The sequence below is a fragment of the Ambystoma mexicanum genome, chromosome 9 (genome assembly GCF_040938575.1).
Source record: "Ambystoma mexicanum isolate Mex_15411 chromosome 9, UKY_AmexF1_1, whole genome shotgun sequence".
Lineage (NCBI taxonomy): Eukaryota > Metazoa > Chordata > Amphibia > Caudata > Ambystomatidae > Ambystoma > Ambystoma mexicanum.
In genome coordinates this window covers 632065060-632086264 of record NC_090931.1, presented here as the reverse complement: position 1 = coordinate 632086264, position 21205 = coordinate 632065060, and the positions used below count along the sequence as shown (strand labels likewise).

The window sequence follows — 21205 nt, the reverse complement described above, 5'->3', positions numbered from 1 at the left end:
TCGACCACAGAACTTCTTGCATGGCCTTTTCCTCCTTGTCATTGCTGATCGTTATTCCTAGGTACTTAAATGTTAGGACTGTTTCTAGATTCTGACCTTCGCAATACCAAGCAAATTTTTGTTTCCTCTTTGCGGACTCACCCAGAATAAGTATTTTAGTTTTGTCATTATTTAGCCTTAAATTGTTCTTTGCCATGTAGTATACCAGGTTATCGAGTTCGCATTGCAAGCCAATGGGGGTCAAGTCCATCAAAATGATAACATCGGCGTACAATAATCGCTCGATCTTAGAGCCTCCTAATGACGGTGGAAAATGCCTGACCATTTCGGTTGACTCCCCATAGTCTGCGATGTAGGAGTTATATAGTAAGGGCGACAAGGGACACCCTTGCTTCACTCCTCTTGATGTCTGTATTTCCTCAGACGGGCGGCCTTCTGCACTGAGGCGCACTCGTATGGAGGTTCCCTGATGCAGGGCTTTTATAGGTTCCAGGATAGAGCCGGACAATCTTTGGTTTCCAATTTTGCCCAAAGATGCTGTCTATTGACCTGGTCAAAGGCTTGGACCAGGTCAATAAAAGCCACATAGATAGATGGGCCTCCTTGCAATATTTTAGCCTTCAGAGATCTCAGGAGCAAGATGTTAGTAGTAGTTCCTGAGTTTTTGACAAAACCGTTCTGGAAGGGGTCAGCGAAATGAGTAGAGAGAATCCAGGTTTGAAAAGCATCCAGTGCCAGGGACGCAAACACCTTCCCCATCACGTCCAGGAGGGCAATCGGTCTATAATGATTAGGGCCGTCAGTTGAACCTCTCTTGAATATGGGTACAATGGTTGCTTTTTTCCTGGATGATGGAATGTCCTGGGTAAAATTGCAGTTGGAGAAGTTCTTACTCATGATGTTAGCCCACAGCTCTGGATGTTTTTTGAGTTCCAAGTTGCAAATGTCATCTGGCCCTGGTGCCCTTGAGTTGTTCAATTTCTTAAGTTTGATTAGAATTGATTCTTTGTCAATGGGAATGTTCCAGGATGTTTTGTCTTTATGCTTCGCTCTTACAGCCAATTGGTTGCTAGACGCGTTCGAGATTGGTGCGATTAGGTCAGAAAAATGGGATAACCCACGTTGTTCTGGATGTTATCGTTGGTCTTGTTTGATGTCCGCTTGATCAAGTTCCAAAACTCCTTCGGCTTCTTTCTGAAAATGGCGGACAGCATTTCCTCAGAATCGCTCTGGTATAATTTGTGGCAATAGTGTATGAGCCAGTTCTTGTAGTTTCGGACGGCCGTTGCCCATCTTACCAGGTTTTCAGAAGATGGTAACTTTTGGTAAATTTTCTTCAAACTGCTATGCAGTTGTCTTTTTTCTACACGATCTCTGTTGTATAAGTGTTGGTGTCCAATCTGCGGTTTGGTTGACTTTGCAGTAGACATCAAGAACCGGGTTAATAAAGGGGCATAATCTAGGTGGTCCCTGATCCTTTTTGTAGGGATTGCGCCGTTGCTCTGAAGTCTGGTATACTGGGCTTCTATTTGGAGCAGGCATTTTTCAGAGATCTTAACTCGTTTCCCTCCGTCAGACACCTCGAGGGGTAGAGAGCTTGTAAGGGACTGGGACCTAGACATCAGACCTTCTGTAATAAGGAGGTTATGGTCGCTGAAGGTTGTCGATTCTATCCTGAAGGCGTGAATCTCAGGGAGGAGAGCCTTTGAGACGAATACATGGTCTATCATCCCTTGTTGATCCCCCCTTTGCCATGACGGAATCTGTAGGTTAGATTTTAGACGGTGCCAGTGAAGCTTGTGCATGTCTCTAGTTGCCATTAGTTTGTCGAGGAGCTTCCCTCTTTGCCTCACGAGGGACCTTCTGTCCTGTAGCTTCGGATAGTACCCAATCCCCTCACACATTGCGTTGAAATAGCCATTAATGAGAGTGCTGTGGTCCAGATTTTTTTCATCAGCCTCACCCAACAGGTTCAGGAGCACGGTAGTGAATTTGTCATTCGTTGTCGTCTCGGGATTCCAGTAAACGTTTATTAAGAGGATTGTTCCCTCTTTAGGGGTGCAGGGATCACCGGTCGCATGCTTCCATTTTAAGATTGACGCCTGGATCCAGTGAGGCGAGGGAAGAACTTCGAGCACATCTATACCTGATCCGGCTCGAATTGTGGTTATGAGCCCGGCTGATGGTCGTCCTACCACTCCTTTCTTGGCGGCTGTAAAGATTATTTTGTATCCATCCAATTGAGGTTTGGTGGTCAGCCATGTCTCCTGTAAGCAGAGAATATCAAAATGGCACAGATTGACGTCAGTTAGTTTAGTTAAATGTGCAAAACCCCGCGTGTTCCAACATCCTAGTTTTAACAGCTTAGTTGGGGTTGTTTTCCCTTCACTGAGCTTTTTCCAATCTGGACGTTGTTGGATCGGCTCATTTGCCAGCCGTGGCTAGTTTTTTCGATGAGGTTTCCTTTCGGCCTTAGACCAAGACCAAGGCTCTGTGTTTTTAACCCCTGTTCCTCGTTGGTTACTCGATACTGAATCATTTCGGAGTGGGCATGAAGGTCTTTCTGTGCGGACTGATAGCCGTTCCGGGCTTCGTTCTTTTTGAAATCGTTTTTCCTGTGTTTTTTTTTCTGCCTGTTCAAAAGTGTGAGGTCTGCATTTGTCCATGGTTCGGACATTAAAGGATGGACAAGCGTGATCCATCTTACTAATGTAGTGGATACGGGGGACACCTGTCGTGGGCACTGGGATTTTAGAATTTCTTGTTTCCACTACTGCTCTTCTCGAAGAGTCCACTGGGTTATTGGGGCGTGTGATTTCCAATAATTCATATCCCAGAAGCAGGAGACTTTCTGTTTCCTTCAATAGTTGAAATTTTATGATTTTAGAGTTGAGATGGATGTAGGAGTAATCATTTCTTCCTGACGTACTCGGTTCCACCATCCAGAGCTTCTTATTCCGAGTGTATCTCAAGCTTGGTATTTGGGTTAGGATTTTGAGGCTGTTGGTTCTGTTCAAGGTCACTCCACCCACCTGTGGATCGGTGCATTTCAATCTTAAAATACAATCGATTACGATTTGCTTTGGCTCCATTTTTGAATCCCTTTCGGTTTCATGTCTTCTGATGCTTTTAGTGTATTTACTATACCGTGGCTTCTGTTGAAGATGTAGTGCTGAGTTCTTTGCGCCGGGTTCCTCAGTTGGCTTTGAGGTTTTCGAGTCGACTTTTGACTCGTGTCTCCGGTGGTGGGCTGGCTCAGGCGAAGACCTGCGTCTACTCCAGATATTAGCATTTTCTTTTGTTTTGCTATGGGAGACCCTGATTTTAATATACCGGCAGACCGGGTTTTTTGAGTTTTGACTAGAGATGTCAGTGATAATACAGACAGATCGTGGATTAGGACTTTATTTGGTGGTTCCATGGTGGGGGTTACTGCAGCCACCTCGGCTACTTTTCTCTTCGGAGTTCTCCTTACGTTACTTTCAAAACCAGTCTCGTCAATTGTAAGTGTACTCCAATCCGACTGATCGTCCACAATGAGCACTGGGTTGCTTACCTTTCCCAGAATTTTTGCTCGTTGAATATACTGTAAGAGAAAACCTTAGGGTTTTGGTCAGGACCTTTGTTGATCGTCCTCGAGCATCCTGTTGCCTTTGTGTAGGAGAAGGGGTTGGACACTTGCTTTTGGGCACCTGCCGGGACCTCACTGAGGCTGTCAGACTGTATGGACTGCTCTTCTTCTATTATTGCAATTATGGCGTCTAGAGGGTCAGACGGTTGCTCAGACATTGGGGCAGCATCACTCCTGTCTTGTTGGTCTGCCATTCTAGATGACTCAGGATTGACGGAAGACAATGCTTCCGAATTTATTTTGGTTTGTTGTGACCGTCTATTGCCATCTTTTCCACCAGCTTCGTGTGATACTTGGGTGTGCTGTGAGGGTCTAGAGACGGCCAGCCTAAGCGATTGGTCTATCCTGGCTGCCAAGGTGCCTCGGTTCCAACAATGTAGCCTTCGAGATAATTTAGCTTAGAATGCATCAAGGCTAAGGTCGACGTCTGGTCACGCAGAGTGTCATTGATGCTCTCATAAAGCTTACTGAAAGGTGCCAGCGCTATCGTTACTGTGGACATAATGTTCTGTAAGTCTACTTTTCTTTTTTAGGAGAGTCTTGCAGTGATGGGTGTTGGATTTCACTCAATCTGCGCATAGGGATGGGGGTGTGTGTCAGCACAGGGTTTTTTTTTGGTCCTATGTCTTTGCTCTGGGCGGGACTTTTCCACTTGGACCCAGATGACATTGCAAGTTTTCTTGTCTTCAGCGGGGAGACTGGTGTCACTGAGTGACCTGACCCCTTTGGGCTCCTGGTTCTCTCGTTTTGTAGCCCAGAAGCTGGAAGATGTTGTTTAGGAGATTTCACAACAGGGTTTTGTGTTTGTTGTTGGTTTTGCAGCAATACATCATCAATGGTGATTTCAACTTCCAAATTTGTGGGGGTACGGGGAGATCAGAGGACCTTCCGGTCTGCCGTTGGTCAGTTCCTACTGTTATTGCAGATTTGTCGGTACAATGCCATCTGAGTACCGGCGTGCTGACTGCCAATGTCTTGGGCATGTAAAATTTTGAGGCCCGAGGGACAATGATGACCTCCCCCGTGCTACCGTTTGGGGATGTGTCAGCTGTCTCGAGTTGCGAGAAGTTTGCCAGGATTTCACTATCTGAGAGCTCGTGCTGGGAATTCAGCCAAGTTTCCATTTACTTATTAAAGAAATCGTTCATGGCTGCCATGGTGAGGGGCTTAATTGGGCCTTTATTCGGGCCCATTTTTTTACTTGGGGTACCTTTGGTCTGAAGGTCGGTCTTCTCATCTTGCCGATGTTGTATCGGAGAGTTTTAGTGGGCATAGTGGATGGCAATTTGTGCTGACCCTCAGTTTGAGGTCCTCGTTTTTCTTTTTTTTTTGTCAAGGTTGTTTCTTGGCGCTCGGTGGCTTTGGACTTTCCTAGCGCAGTATGCTCAGCCAATTTGCAAGTGTCAGACATCTTCGAAGTACCAGGCTCTGGAGAGGACTCTACCCGCCCATGAGGCTCACAGGCATCATAGCCGTGTTCTGCTGCACGAAATCCGGGGGACTTCGGCTTAGGTGAGTCTACAATATTTTCAGTGTTGATGTAAGCTTTTTGAACACAGACTGGAGTGTCCCTGGCCTCTGTTGGCTTGTCAGGTCATCCCACGCAGGCGTCTTGTGCACTTCAATGGTGCACGTCATTTCAGTTGAAACGTGGTGTAAGTTTGCCATTTGAACAAAGGTGTGATTCTCACTTTCAACGAGGTTCGTGTCTTGGTCCGCTGGTCCCTGGCAGTTAGCTGCCGCCAGGGCACCAGGGACGGTGTGAGACAGATTGAATTGATTAAAGTTAGTCTTTCCTTCGATGCTAGACGCATCGTCCGATGTTGGTCCCTCTAATATAGTCAAATGGGCCGAGTGCCCCGCCTCCAGGAGCGACGCGTGCGTGGGCCGAGACCCAGCCAGAGTGGAGGCGGCCGACGGCGAAACCTCAGCTTGCATCTGATTCACTTGGTCTGCAAGCACCGGTCCGGGTGTAGAGGGAGAGATGGTGGCAATACGGGCCTCTCCGCATGCCAGCGGAATAGGCATCAGCCTTGCCGTCGTCTTTGGGAAATCCGGAGAATGATTGGGCTTCCCGAGGAAATAGTTCGCATCGGAACCCGTTTGGGGGCCGAAGCTTTCTAACCCCGCCTCTTCTGATTGGATTTGCAGACGTATGGTTCCTTCAGCGGCCGTAGGACACGGCGAGATGATTCCACCTCGGACCGTGCAGGAGTGCAGGTAGGGCAGGGGAACGAGGGGAGGAGGGAAGAACAGGGAGAAGGACCAGGGTGGGGTGGGGAGGAAAGCGAGGGAGGACAGGTAGAGGTAAGGGGGGAAAACGTTTCCGCATCCGCATTCAACAGGGAAAAAGGGAGGGAAGGGCGCCGTACCTACACAGGCTCCGGGTCTGCTGATTAGCTGGATCTTCACGTCTGAGTGCGTGTTAGTCTGTGAAGAATCCTCCTGTCATGATCTCTGCTTCCAAAAGGTCAGGGTTTTCCAAACTCCCTTGGAAGCAGATCCATAACCCATGTTCCGAGTGCCAACCAGTCCCAATTGGGACCTTTTGGACCCAGTCCTGGCGCCAGTGGCACCAGGCTCATAAACATGCCCAGTCCCAGCGCTGGAAGCGCCGGGCTCATAATGCTTGGGTGGACTTACCTGCAGCAGACCATGCTGCTTACTTGCCTGCCAGTTGAGCCTCTGATCCTCTTCTGTTTGGAACTACTTTTCCTGTTGGGTGGGGCAGGAGCCACTCCCTAGGTTCAGAACACTGGAACTCTTCTGGAAAGCAGGAACTCTTTTCTTACCTAGGCGTGGCTGTGGAAGGAGACACCTAAGCACTACAGGAGGCTATTTAAACCACACCCGATGGATGAATCTTGCTTTGCGTTATTCTGCATCCTCTGCAGCAGAACGCTCATCGTGTCTTCTGCATCTGATCCTGGGCCTAAGGAAAAAGGCTTACCATCCTGAATCCAGTCTTCAGCAACACCTATAAAGACAAGAAAGAACAGGTTAGCATTACGGTCTTCAGTGACAGCGCTTCACTTACCTGGTCCATCGGCTGTCACCAACGCCTCGCGCGGCATTCCGGCATCTGAAAGACAAAAGCTTACCAACTCTTCGCACGCTCCGGAGGCCTTCGGCGCTGCATCCTGCATCTGAAAGACAAAACAAGGTGCGTTTAAAGACATTGGGGAACTTTAATACTCACGTGCCATTACTCCTTTCCACATCTAACCCAGTGGGTATTCCGGCACCCTGCAGCCGCTCCGAACTTTTACCTGCAAAATAAAAAGACAGTTAGAGCGCATCGTGAAGCAGGCAACAAGCGCTTACTTACGTGCTTCCAGGCGCTTCTATTCATCACACGGCCTTCATCTTCAACTCACTTCAGCCCGTCATCCGCCATCGCCGGAACCCTGCAAAACAAGAGACATCATTACTAAAGACTTTTAAAGACATTAGAATTACTCGAAACTTACCGTTCGTGCAGTAAACGACGGACAGCAGTCCTCTGAAGTCAAGAGGCCTGCTCCCCTTATCCAGTGAAGAAACTGGTTACAGCACCCTGCCCCGAGGCAGATGGAGAGCACGGCGTTCACTTACCTAAGGTGAGAGCGTTAACCTTTGGGGTTCTACAGGAGAAGAGAAAGGGAAGAAGAGAGAGACATTCAATAACCCAGTTCATTAATCCCATATTTTCTATCTGCAGACATCTTACCCTTCGAGTCAGACATACAGTGCACAGAGGTCCAGCCCAAAGAGCCAGCCGTGGGTTACACATCACCTTTGAAGATACGGTATACGCCCAGTCAAGACCGGCGCCTCTACGGGAATCAGGTGAGCGTTACACCTCCATCCCGTGCAGACGATGTGGTCAGACAGTAGCTCGTGCACAGCCCTCCACAGCCTGCCATGGTCTGCCAAAATCTGCAGTCACTCAGCAGCTCGCTCCGCGGCTGGAGTGGGTATTTGAAAATTCTCTGGGAAGCTGGGAAAACAGTGGAAGCTGTAGAAAGACTCTGGGTCTGCCAAAGTCTGCAGTCACTCAGCAGCTCACTCCACGCTAAACAGTTGATACCAAAATTCTTCTGTGTTTAACCAGTTGGCTTCATAAACAAATCTTGTGCTCATTGCCAATCTCTGAGATTGTAGAGCGAGACATTTGATCATAATATGATGGAGGGTCTATATTTATTTTGTGCTTATAATACCAGGATTAGGATTCTCCTTCTGCCACATTAAATCATATTAAATCATAATATAACAGGTTTTTAGAAGAGGTTATGATATTTCTTAAAAGGGATAGCATCTTCCATAAATAGTATACCATATAACGAGAGCAACCGCATTTCCTATAGCAAAACTGTGATTGGCACACAATTGGGTAACGCCGGTGCCTTGCGCCACATTTTTCTCTCCAAACATTCAAAGTTGATTTCATCAGACAACGAACACATCTCCAGGCCGTACATGATGGCTAGAGTCACTTTTGCCCAGGAGAATTTATTCAAAGGGTTAATGAGAATCAACAGTATTTTCTAGCAATATATTTCACCTGGGTTCCAAATTGATCTACTTTCTTATCAACCTTTAGTATCATAGCAGACTTGCGAGATTTATTAGTTATAAAGAAACACAAATATTTTATTTTACTCATAATGCTCAATTTCTCATCTCCTAAATTCCAACAAAATCTTGGTCCTAATTTGTGGCAGGGGAAATATATTATGTTTGTTTTAGTGAATGAATCGATCATTCATTCTCCTCCATAAAAGTTTGGAACACATTTATGAGGTGTTGCGGGCCCAGTTGTATATGGTCAATGAGGATAATGTTGTCCGCATAGACCAGCCCAAATATTTTGCAACCATCAATCATAGGTAAAATAAATGCTGCTGTAGTCACTTATGTATGAGACATATAAGTTCAAGAGACCGAGCCAGCACGCAACCGTGTCTCAAGCACTTGTTTGTGATTACTTCAATGGATAATGTCCCTTTCAAATACATTCTAACTCTAAGATTAGTGTTATTGTGTAAATTAATCAATATATTTAGAAGGTTGTTGGGAAATTGCCAGTTTATTTTTAATTTCGCCGATATGTGAGATTGGCTAACCATGTCAAATGCCTGTGGGAGGTCTATAGAGGCAATATATAGAGCTGCGGAAGCCTTTTCACAGGCCCTATCAATACATTAATGACAAGCCATTCAAGGAGGTGCTCACCCCTTTTCTAAATCCCGATTGTTTTTTAGAAAGTCTACCAGTCAAATGTTCCCATACTTCGATTTCTTTCAGAATTAGTGACGAGAAGATTTCACAGTCTGCATCCAGAAATGTAATAGGGCGTTAACTTGTGTTTTTAGGGTCACCCTTTTTAAAGATAGGAATGACGTAAGACGTTTTCCAAGAGTAGGCGATTATTTTAGTTTTTATTATGTCGGCAAAGTAGTAGTAGTGCAGCACATACTGGGCCTCTTTTAAAAACTCTATTGCTCAGATCATTCAGATCATTTAAGCCTGGGGCCCTAGAATTAGATGATTTTTTTAATGAGTGCAAGGATCTCCTTGTAACCAAAGTTAAGGTTCTATGCGTCGTCACGGTTATTATGTCATATTTGCTCCCTATTACAGGTGTAAAAAGCAGCTAGATGATTTGCCAAGTCTACTCTGATATAGGGTTAATCTGGGCATTTCTTTTGAGGTTTGTCAGCATTCTATATATAAGACCACAAATTCGAGCTCCTTTTTTTCAGAATAACTCCGAGCATACTTTCTCCATCCCTTGGTGCATTCAAGTACCCATTTGCTTTAAACTAGTTGTTGTGCCTAGTTTTCGACACTGGTGAGAATTCTTTCTGGGCACCTCCTGACAAAAGTAGGAAACATTGGCGCTTAAATGACCTAGTACTAAGGGATGTGGAGGAGGTAATCCAGACTTATTCCAGAGAGACTGAGGTGGATGATGTGGGTAGGGCGGTTATTAAAAGTGAATTTATCAGGAAAACAGCAGCATTTCTCAGAGTTAGGGAAACCACACAAATAGACTTGGAACAGGTAATTAGAGAAGCTGAAAAGGAACATTAACAGAAGGGTTCCACTAAGGCTATGAGGGCACTAACAAAAACCTGCAATGAATTGGAGGCCCATCTTGCAGATTGTTCTGCTCCACTCATTCTACAGGCCAAACAATCCTACTACATAAGGGGAAGAAAGCAAATCCAATCCTGGTAGCAAAATTACATAAACAGAACATTTGAAATTAGATTGCAGAATTGAAAAACAAACAGGGGACATTTAAACCCGAGGAAAATGGTAAGTTGGGAATAATGTAAGCATATTGCCGTAACATTTTGGGAAGCAAACAATTAGATGTAGACACACAAAAAGAATATCTAGCAAAAGCATGCTTACCCAAACTAATGGCAAATGACAAGGAAATATTAGTGAGACCCATAACCCAGGAAGAAATAGCGAAGGCAGCAGACTCAAGTCACCGGAACAAAACTCCAGACACAGATGGTTTTAGCAATGCATATTATAAGACGTTTAAAATGTTCCTGTTGCAACTGCTAATTAATCCATTGTACTATAGAAAGGGGAGGTTTCACATGACATAACACAGTTGACTGTCTTGGTGCCAAAACTGGGAAAAGACCTAAACAACTGTTCTGGTTTGCGTCCTCTCATTTTTAAAAGGAGATGCAAAGATATTGGCCACTCGATTGATGACGGCCCTGAGCATAATCCACCCGGATCAAACAGGCTTTATATTAGAGAGGACTACCCACGATAACATAAGGAGAGCTGTAAATCTTATTGACTGGGGTAGGAGATCGGGATATGAAATGACAGTGCTGGCACTAGATGCCCACTGAGCATTCAATAGCATGGAATGGGCATATTTGACATATTATGCACTGCAAGCGTATGGATTGGGAGCTATTTTTAAGGATATGATCTTGGCGACCTTCAACATCCCCTGGATGAGGGTTAATGTTAACTGAGTACTTACAAGCCCCATGCAAATCTTGGGAGGCACTCATCATTGCTGCCCATTGTCTCCCTTGATTTTTGCAATGGCTATGAAGCCTTTGTCTGCACGATAAGAGGGGACAAGGAAATATTGGGCATAGAGAGTTTGGGATATCAACATAAAATGGCGTTATATGCAGATTATATCTTGTTATTTTTAAAAGATACAGGAAAGACGCTAGCCATAGCGATTAAGGCCCTACAGCAATGTGGACAAGTGTTGGAGTTTACTATAAATTTCACTAAAACTAAAGGGCTCAATATTTTAACAAGGATCCTAATGCGATAAGTAGATGGGACAGGGAGTTTTCAATAGTCTGGTAGACTACTTGGGAGTAAACGTAACAGCGTCTCATGGAGATCTGAAGAACGCTAACATACCAGACCTCTGGAAATCTATGATTCAGGATCTAAAGAGGTGGCACCTCCAGGAATTGTCGTGTTTTGCCAGGATTTCAGCGATAAAGATGACCCTATTACCCAGAGTCATTTATGTTTTCAGAGCCCTTCCAATACAGATCCCAGCGGCAATGATTAAAAGATTATTTATTTTGTTATTATGCATAATACAGCTGTTTGGCTTTATATATATATATCCGAACTCAGAAATACAAAAACAATAATAAATTCACTCAACAGTTGTCATGCATACATTTACATGTACAATATGTGAATGACAATAAATACAAAATATAAAATCAACCATCAGTTACTGCAACAATAGGCATATAAAATCAGCCAATTACTGCTATGTTAATAGGATGTCAGCCCAAAATGTCATCATATGATAGATAAGGCAGATGTAATCACTGTCAAAGTAACCCTGCCATAAAGATTTGAGTCAACGGGTCTCCATATTAGCACCTATTGCCATTTATAAATTGAATTGGATGGAACCTAGTTATTCACATTCCAGTAATAAATGTCTTAAGCTCTCTTTGCACAAAACACCACACAGTCTTCATGAAGCCATAATCAGGCAAATTCCCCTACTCCTGAAAAATGCATTGCTTTAGTTGCACTTTTAAAAAAAGAAATGTTTTACATTTTATTACAAACTGTTGGATACAGCCAAACATTGCACCATTATATCATCACATTTTCTTTTTAACATAATTCCTTTACATTTCTTATTATTTCAATGTATGTAACCAGCTATATACATCACTGTTGTTTCCATTAACACTATGGTACTCTAACCAGCCACTCAGCTGCCTCAGAATACATATATACTTGTACTTCAAATTACACAATTGTGTTTGCACCTAAACAAACAATACCTAACAACCAACTGTGCTCGCATACAATGCTCCACTCAACTATATCAACCAGGTCTAGCCCTGTCGCCCCATACAATAAGGCCATGCCCAACTTTGGGTTCCCAAAAGGTTTTCCCCTTACCCAGGTTGGGCCACTTCAAGGGGGCAAATCATTAGATGGGGTGAACATTACTTGCGTTAGTGCGTTCCAAGCCTCTACATCGTGACTGACCTCCCTCAGCCCTCTATATACAGCTCAATACCAAACTGTTGTTTCCGCCATAGACCAACGCTTAAGATCTGGCCACCACGCCTCAACACTGGGGCCTGCTGCCAACTATGCTTGTGCAGTACGCATATTCGATCCTTCATTTTGGCAAGATGTGTCGCTGAGCGGCTGCGCTGGAACATCCCCAAGAGGCAAGCTTCCGGCACGCTGCCGGTGACCACCTATGCATGTTCAATCCCTTTCTGGCAAACCTTATCGCAAATCTGCACCAGAACTCTCTAATCACTGGGCAGTTCCAGAACATATGAATCATGTCTGCCTCACCACTCGCACATCCAAGACAGAGCTGCTTGTTGCACCATGGAACTGGGAAATTCTGTGTGACGTCATGTACGCTCTATACGTGACATATAGCTGTGTCAATTTAAACCGGATGTTCCTAGACACCCTCCTCGTGTATGTCAGTGCGTTCGCCCACTCCCCCATCTGTGAAAACTCTTCCCAGGTCCTTTTCCCATCTCACTCGCACCTTTAGCTGGACTACTGGAACAGTCTTTCTCAATCTGCCTTCCTCTACTCTTTGCCCTCTGCAACTAATGCAGAACAGGACTGCAAGACTTGTTCTTGGCCTCAAGCCCAGGGACCATATCTCCTCAGCCCTGAAATCTCTCCAGTGGCTACCGGTGGCTGCAAGGATCAAGTTCAAGACCCTCTGCATCGTCCACAAGGTTTTCTGGGGCCGGGGCCGCACTACATCAAACTCTCTCTTCCAGAATACCTTCCTTCTTGAGCCGTTTGCTCAGCTACAACCAATTCTCTAAGGGTTAGACGCTTCGTCAGACAGAGAGCAGTGGGTAGATATCTCTTCTCTGCAGGTGCCTCCCTCTGGCTTGGGTACCCCCTGAATCTCACCGGATATCAGGTTCCTCCATGATCAGTCTCCCCTGCATTGCCTCCGTGCCTACTGTGCACTTAGGGGCTGTAACTGTAACCCTAAAATCCCCTGCCTCCTCGCACTAACCAGAACCGCGCTGCCGTTGCTGCACTTACTCAGAGCAACTGCTGCTCTGATTGCACTTCCCCTGTTCCTCTCCCTGGCACTTCCCCACCTCACCATTCCCCTGCACTTTGCCTGGTCACACTTGCACGATCTGAATGACACAAGGCCTAGTAAGATCGTTTGCCTTGTCCTCCCTTCGTCTTCCCTCCCTTGTCTTGTCGCGCCTAGAAACACTTGTGTACAGGCTCGTTATAAATGACATATCATTAAGTCCTGCAACATTGGCACAGTCCAATAGTAGGTTGTAGAGCTTAGAGACCACATGTCCTCCCTCAGACATATCATACATAGCTTCTAACACAGGATCCGCCTCTGACTATTCTGAAATCCATCTTGACTTTATTATTTTAATCATGCTCATATGCATCACAAATTGGCTTGCAGGTATGCCACAATCAGCCACCAACTCAGGGAATTCCATCAATACTCCATATTTAAATAAGTCCCATTGGGTTATTACTCTGTTGGTTTCCCAGTACAATCTGATCTTATGTACCACGCTATGATGTCTCCTGCATACCACAGCTAAAGGTATGTTTCGGTCATAGTTTTCACTGGACCGAAAAAGAAAAAGATCTATTTAGAATGACCGCTCTGTGAGTGCACAGAGCGGTCATTCTAAATCGATCTTGTCAGCCTGTGCTGCACACTAGTACGTGCAGGGGCTGACAGGCTGTCATGTGAGTGTCTGTGTGAGTGTTTTTGTGAGCGTATGTGTGCGGATTTGGTGTGTGTTGTGCTGTAAACAGGGTGGGTGGGGAAAAGGGTGAGTTGGGGGGGTGTGAAACCTCACTGTTTAACATAAAAACCGGGGGAAGAGAGTGGGTGTGAGGAAGAGGTCATCTTGGGGGTGGAGTCGGATGTGATATTGCCGCATTTAAAAGCCAACACAAAAACGGCAGAAAAAAATCTGTCTTTGTTTGTGTTCAGTCTTTTAAATGCGGTAATATCACATAGAAACGAAATAAGACCCTGAAAACGTATAGTGGTAATAGGCATAGTGAGAGCCATGTAAAGACTGCAGGGTGGCCTCCCATCTACCTATGGCTCTCGGAATTAGTCAAAGGGCAGCTTCATTGTGACTCCCACTACAAAACAATCAGTCAGACTTGAGAATCTCCTCGCTGCACAAGATTATTACAGAGGAAGCTACAAATACCAGAGACTGGCATTTTTCTGAAAGACTGAGACCTACGAGTAAAGACCCTGCGATGCTGGAAGAGAAATCATGAGACATTTTATTTGGAGTTTTGTTTGGATCAACCACACGTTTTGTTTCATTAAGTCACTGGGAGAGACCAGGACGCGATGCCTAACAGGAACTTTCGGACTTTTACTTTGTAATGAATTTATTTTAATCACAGATCACATCATAACAACATATATACAATAAATATAAACATCATGCAATAATCACAGCAAATCAATTCAGCTATATACATTAGAAACATCCCCCCCCCAGGAGCCCCATTACAATCAATAAAACAAGTCTAATACAGTAACAGAAATTTGCCCCAAATCTTAGTAAATAAAGCATCTTTTTTTTCTCTCCGATACAGTACTCTCTCCATGTCTGAATGCATCTCAGCAATCCATTCTTCAATAGTAACAGGGGTAGAAGATTTCCAGCTTCTTCCCCACCATTGCACCACGAAAGATCAATTTCTTCTGAGAAGTAGTCAGATCATCCAGCAAGTCCCCACGACCCAGTACAATGGTCTTAAAATCCAAATAAACCTTCTCTTCAAAGATCTTCTCACAGATCTGATCAAATTCAAACCACAGACCTCTCACCCTTGAGCACCCCCCACAACATGTGCTCAAAGGTGCCAACCTCATGCAAGCACGCCCAACATTCAGAATTGTCACATTCCCCTCTTCATCATTCTCTCAGGCGTCCAATATGTCCTATCTGAAAGACTCAAAGAGCACAACTTCACATTCTCACAAATACTCATCCAATCATCCTCCGTAATATCTTCACCAATTCTCTGTCTCCAATCCAATCTTAAAGCATCATTAGGCTGATAATTCGATACAACCAGCCCATAAACATAACTAACCAGGCCACACCCACTCACTCCAGGCTCCCAACTAAGCATATCCGTATTGATTTTCTTTTCCATATCCACAACCCGTCCCCCCCCCGCCCTCCTGATCTTCCTATAATCTGCCAGGCGAAAAGTAGGAATGTCAAACTTCAACTGTATCTCTCTAGCCGTCATCCAATTCAAGCCATTAAATAGATCACCAATCCACTGCACCCCGGCCAGATACCAATCATGCCAGAACAACATTTTCCCCTCATATGTAATACATGGATTCAGCCAAATGGAAGCACTCTGATCTTTCAACGCATTGTAACCCAGACACTCACACAATGCCAACCATGAATTCCGCAAACTCCTGGTCAGCGGGCATACCATCTTAGCTTGACGTGGCTTACTGGTCAACACAGCCCCCGGCAACAAAGGTCCTACATGGCTAGACTTTTATTTTGAATACTTTTGAAACTCTGAGAGACACATTAACTCTTGTGTTATGTCTGAGAACTGACCACATCAATGGGAACCACACTACTGACCCACATTAGGTTGTTGTGTGCACAGTCATGGCCTTCCGGGCATAGATTTGGTTTTACACTGTAAGATAAGCCTAATAAAGAAGTGTGAACACTTCATTTGGATTTGGACAGTGTTTGACCCATTGACATATAGCATAACACAAAACTTAGCGTCTGGGAAAATGCTTCTAACAATAACTTAATTTTAAAAGGCAGTATACACAATTCCAGATCCATTATCGTGATTTCTGCGACTCACAGCTCCCCTAAATGAGAATTGCCTGACCTTGTATGGTCTTTTAAGTGGATATTTTTAGCTAAGAGGAGCCAATTGTTATAACAATTACATTAACTTTCACTTGATTGCTTCTTGAAATGACACCGGATTCTGCTCCCATTGCTGTTCTACATGTCTTCAAGCCCAAGCCCCAGATCTGGCACCAATTTAGATTCCCCAAGCTCACCTTACTGTACAGGAAACGCTGCAGTTCCAGCTCTGCAATGCCTAATTGCCCGTCCTGCTCAGTGAGCCGCCATCGGGCCTGAGCAAAGTAGAATTCAGTGCGCCGGGCCACACTCACATCTTCCAGCTGCTTACGTGGCTCCATCTTGTTGGCTCTTTGGAGCTGAAAATCCTTGAAGCATCTGCATTTAATGATTAAGACATTACAAGAAGTAATAACTCTGTGTATATGGAGCAGTATGAAAGATCCCCAGTATGCATATTCCGCAGTGCATACCTATTCCCATTACAGTAACACAACATGTTTCCAGGGATCTGAATATCCAGAAGAAAACTGTGCTCACTCTCAATATTCTCAAAAGTATAGTTTCATATTTATTTAGTAACCCCCGAAACAAAACCAGTAAACATATCTAAAATTTCATCCTCAGTGTTAGGAGGGGTTTTCAATAAAGGCTTAGAAAGGCCAAACTGTGCTGGACATGCAGGCTGTCCACAAAAATTAGACGTCACTCTCACTGGGAGACGAGACAGAGCATTTAGGCTTTATGCTTGAGATGTGTGGATAATGATATATGGTACTACATCACTCAAAAGGGAGTAAAATATTTCCTCCACACAATATACTTAGGAATACATAGGTATTTATCAAGTACAATGCGCATAGATTTAAGAACAAACTAGTAGAGTATGTGCATGGCTTAGATCTGTTTAGAGTCACATGCTTTTCATAGGCAGCCATCTAGTGTTTGGTGCAGAGTATCACAGGTCATTTTTGTCCAAAGTAAAGAAAGGGCATCAACTTAAGTTTTTCTGTAACACTATCCCTACCCTATGTGTGTACCTGTTGAAGTCTTTTTTAAAACACATTTTTAATTGCTTTATAGCCAATTACATGACTTAACACATGTCATTTTAATCAATCACACAATATAATAAGAGCAATACGCATTCTGTGCAAACAGGAACATTCTTACATTGTGCAATAACAGCCTGTATTTAAGGAACCTTTTCTAATACAAAAAAGTGGTTACAGTTAAAACATTCCCCTATATTGTATTTCCAATAAAATTCTCAGATATTCAATGCCCTGAATTGAATTGCATTCCCCTTTAGCATAGATTTAATCTCTAACCAGAATTTCGTAAAGGTATAGATGAGAATGCAGTAATTTCCCTCCATTAACTATAGCCAGAGTTTTTCGGAAGACATGAGCATTAACTCAATTATCCCGTGAGCAAGCCAATATCTAGTGCACAGAGAAGACAGGCACGGTATCAAGAGAGACACAGACTCAAAGATAATTGTTAAAAACCTTCATCTTACTAAAGTTTCTGGGTTGGTGTAATGTCTAACTGGCCCTATCACTAAATGGATGGTTCCCTTAACTGATGTTTCTAAGGGCCGTCGAAATCTAGAAGTCCAAAATAAAAATCTGTCTGTGTCTAAAGCTATGCTTGCCCTCACTCTTTAACAAAAATGTGTTAGGAAGTCTTATAAAAGCAAAAAGTGGTAGCTCAGCAAAAATATGAAGCCATGATTTGTTTCAGGTGGTCTTCTCACCAGTAGTAGGTTGTTTGGCTTCAGAAGAACGAACTTGCTCGAAAAGGGACTGTTCATAGAACCTTCATAGTTCAAACAATGTCAATGTTCTTAATGCATTGGGGTTCCCTTCCCCAAGGTTAGGCCCCTCTTGAGTTTCAAAATACTAATGTACCTTTCTTATATACACAGTTGTTAGGGAGAATTCTCTTATAAGGCTAATTTCCCAAACCTAGTGAGTCCCTCAGCAGCTTTGCTGGATTTTTGGGGTTTGTTCTTTTCTCCTGCTAAGAGTGAGACTCTTTTCCTCCCACTCTTAGGCATGATTTGAGCTATGTCTTTGACTCTTTGTCTGCTTATGGGCTATGGGGTTTTCTTTTTACTCCATAGGGTATCATCTATTTTTTATGTGTGTGTTGCACAGCACCCTCAGTGCGGTAACACAGGGGTGTCATAGTGACCCCCAAACAGACTCCATACCCTGGGACTGACTACTGTCTCCCAGGGCATGTAAAGTCACCATTGACTTTACTAGTCCTAAATTGTGAACAGAACCAGTACAAACCATCATATTGTGGAGGTACTGGAAGGGGTTAATTATATTGCCCCTGGGTCTGTTTTCAAGGGGGCAATGTCCAGTCCCCCCCTTGTCGAGTTTCTGGCTGGTGGCAGTGGTTACCACGCGAAATATTCCACCGGAATATTCTCTATGGGATTTTCCCATTAATTTTAAACGCACCACATTTTGGTGCAATGTTAAAGATACCGCCGGTTTATTTATTTAATATTAAATTGATGGTTGGGTCTTTTTGCCAGAACTCTTTAACTCTGACCAAGGTCGAGCCCTTTGTTCCACTTTTTGGCAGGCTTCTCCACAGAAGCCCTCCAAATGGTGCCACTCTGTCCGGGTTCCACAGGATGGGTGAGGAGGGGAATTGGCACCCTGGACTGTGTTGCCATAGCAACTCAAGTTGCACTCTATTCTCATTGGCCCAGTGGTGAGCCGCCCTGCTCACCACTTAGCATGTGTGAGTGACAGCTAGGCTGTTGAATGGGGGTTTTTCTGCATAAAAGCAGGGCCTTTGGGAGTGGAACTTCAGAAGTCACCACAGGACCTAAGAATCCGAAGAGGGAAAAAGCTGAGCCATCTGCAACAACGACACCACCGGTGGAGCCCTGCTGCAACGAACTCACCACTTTCCCAACGACAAGAGAAGATCTTCTGCTGGACGAGTCTTCTTCCTTTGAACTGGTGGGATCAACCAGTTCGCCTCTTTCGCCTTCCAAAGATGCCTCTTAGTCGAATCGCCTGTGCCAAGCACCCCGGCAGCAGGATAGCCAGGCTTCACCACTTTGACCGTGAATAAAAGGAACGCATCTTTTATCGACAAACTCCGTGGCTGGTTTCATCCCTGTGCAGTGCAACGACTCCACGTTTCCTCCTCGACGAGATCCTCTCTTCCCCTGTTCGAAACAATGAACTGCAACCACTGCCAAGAACTGCCACCGCTGGAGCTTCCTCTCTCTTTAAGGTACTGTGTCCTGCCTGGCCTCCCTTTCTTCGGTTTGCCCAAGGTGACCCTTAAATCCTTGGCTTTCCAACTGGGTTGGCCCCAGACCTTCTAACATTACCTTCTTGAATCACCCCAACCTCTTTTGAACATTCTGCAAAGACTTTTAGTGCATTTTAAACCGTGTGATCCTGGGCATATTTCGCTTTGCTCCATTTAAAGTGGGCCTGGCCTACGAACTTTGGCTCTACAGTATATACTGCCTTTATTCCCTTGTTGAGAACTCCTAAAAGTGTTGGGACCTGTTTTATTTCTATGCTCTGCCCTTTTCTCTCCCTTTAACTGAACTATTGGAGTGCCATCAGGTTACGCGCTCACATCTGTTTAACAAATCGTGGTGTTTTAACTCTGACTTGTCTAATAGTTATCAAGGGAGGTGTGTATACTTTACCTGACTGTGTTGTAACTTGTTTTTGATTTAGAGTGCTAGTATACTGCCTAAAGTGTGTTTTAAATAAATAATTATATACTTTTTATACAAAGCTCTGGTCAGTGTTTGTTTGCTCTACTGTGTTTTTAGCCCTATTGTGTATACTCTATATACTGCCCTACTCTACTCTTTTTGAGAGAGGTCTGACTGCTCAGCCACAGCTACCAGGTAAATCTGCAGACTGCTACCAATTGGGTTTACTGCTTACTCCTGTAGTCTTAATCTTTTTGCAGTGTTTCCCAAGGGAACTGCACAGGATTCTGCCTAACAACAGTTCTTTCCAAGGGGTAGCATAAGAGACTTTCAAAAACGCCAGGTTCTTTGCTCCTCCTAAGCACGACCACTCCAAGCTTTAAACCCTGTTTTCTGGACTTCTTTCTTGTGCCCACAGGCACCTTTCTTCCTTTCTCCTGTACACTTGAACGTTTCTCTCCTTCTTTTGCCCACTGGCACCTTCTTTAACTTCATTTGCGCACACTTGCACCTTCTTTGTCCTTTTTGTTCCCACTGGCATATCTTCCAGCTTTCCCGTGCACACTTGCACACTTTCCACTGTGCCGGGTCGCTTGCACCCTTCTCTCTCGTTTTGAGTCGCTCGTGCCCTTTTGATCACTGTACATTTACTTCATGCCCCTTGCACGGTCTGCTTTCCTTGCTTTCTTTTAATAATGATACTTTCCTTTGAATCTATATTGCTTTCTCAGACTTTTCATTGTTCCCTCTTTTCCGCTCCGTGCTGCGTTATAATTTTCTTTCGCCCGCTCCGTTTCAGTCAGCCGCAATGCTCCCGAGTCTCTCTTTATCTCTTACTTTCACAAGACTCACCCAAGAAGCAATGCAGTGAAAAGCGATCCCTTCTTGTTATGCTTGCTTGAGGTCAGGGTCTCACCACCTGCCCCTCAGATACACTTGGGGCCGGCACAGGTCCCAAGGGAACGAGCAATGTTCCGACCACCAAATGCAGCTTGCAGGATACTTCGCTCTGGCTCTCTGGATACACGGCTCCCTAGCCACGCTGCAGCCCCTCACAAGCACCGGGCCAGCATCTCGGCACGCCGTTCTCCTCTGGGCCGTCGATCATGCTGCTCTCTGCTGGCTTCTCTGGTCCAAATCACGTCCCCAGCTCGATCTCTCATCCGTATAGAACCACAGCTTTTATAGTTGAAAAAGCAGTCAAGTGGAGTCAGGTGTGAGTGATAATTACTAAATGCCTAACTCTGCCCGACTATCAATGGGACGATTTAAGTTCTTTCTACAACCTGTTTCTCTTACATTCCCCATGTTATTCCTATGGGAAATCTTCACTACTCCTGGTTGCCTCTTCTTCGTCCCAGCATTTGTTGGAAATGGGGAGATGGAATGGGTTTTGGAATCCCTATGAAAGCTGAAGGAGAGGGTTTTGAGGTGAAATCGGAAAAGGAGGGAAAATCA

At 44.6% G+C, this 21205-nt stretch overlaps 1 protein-coding gene across 2 annotated transcripts in view; it reads right to left on the bottom strand.

Annotated features, from left to right (window-relative positions):
- Positions 1 to 21205, bottom strand: part of BLTP2 (bridge-like lipid transfer protein family member 2) — a 1026973-nt gene that overhangs the window by 176948 nt on the left and 828820 nt on the right. For both annotated transcript variants that reach the window (XM_069615333.1, XM_069615334.1), the window contains one exon: positions 16233 to 16413. In XM_069615333.1, the coding sequence (XP_069471434.1) occupies positions 16233 to 16413 (181 nt within the window). The remainder of the gene's footprint in view (positions 1 to 16232; positions 16414 to 21205) is intronic.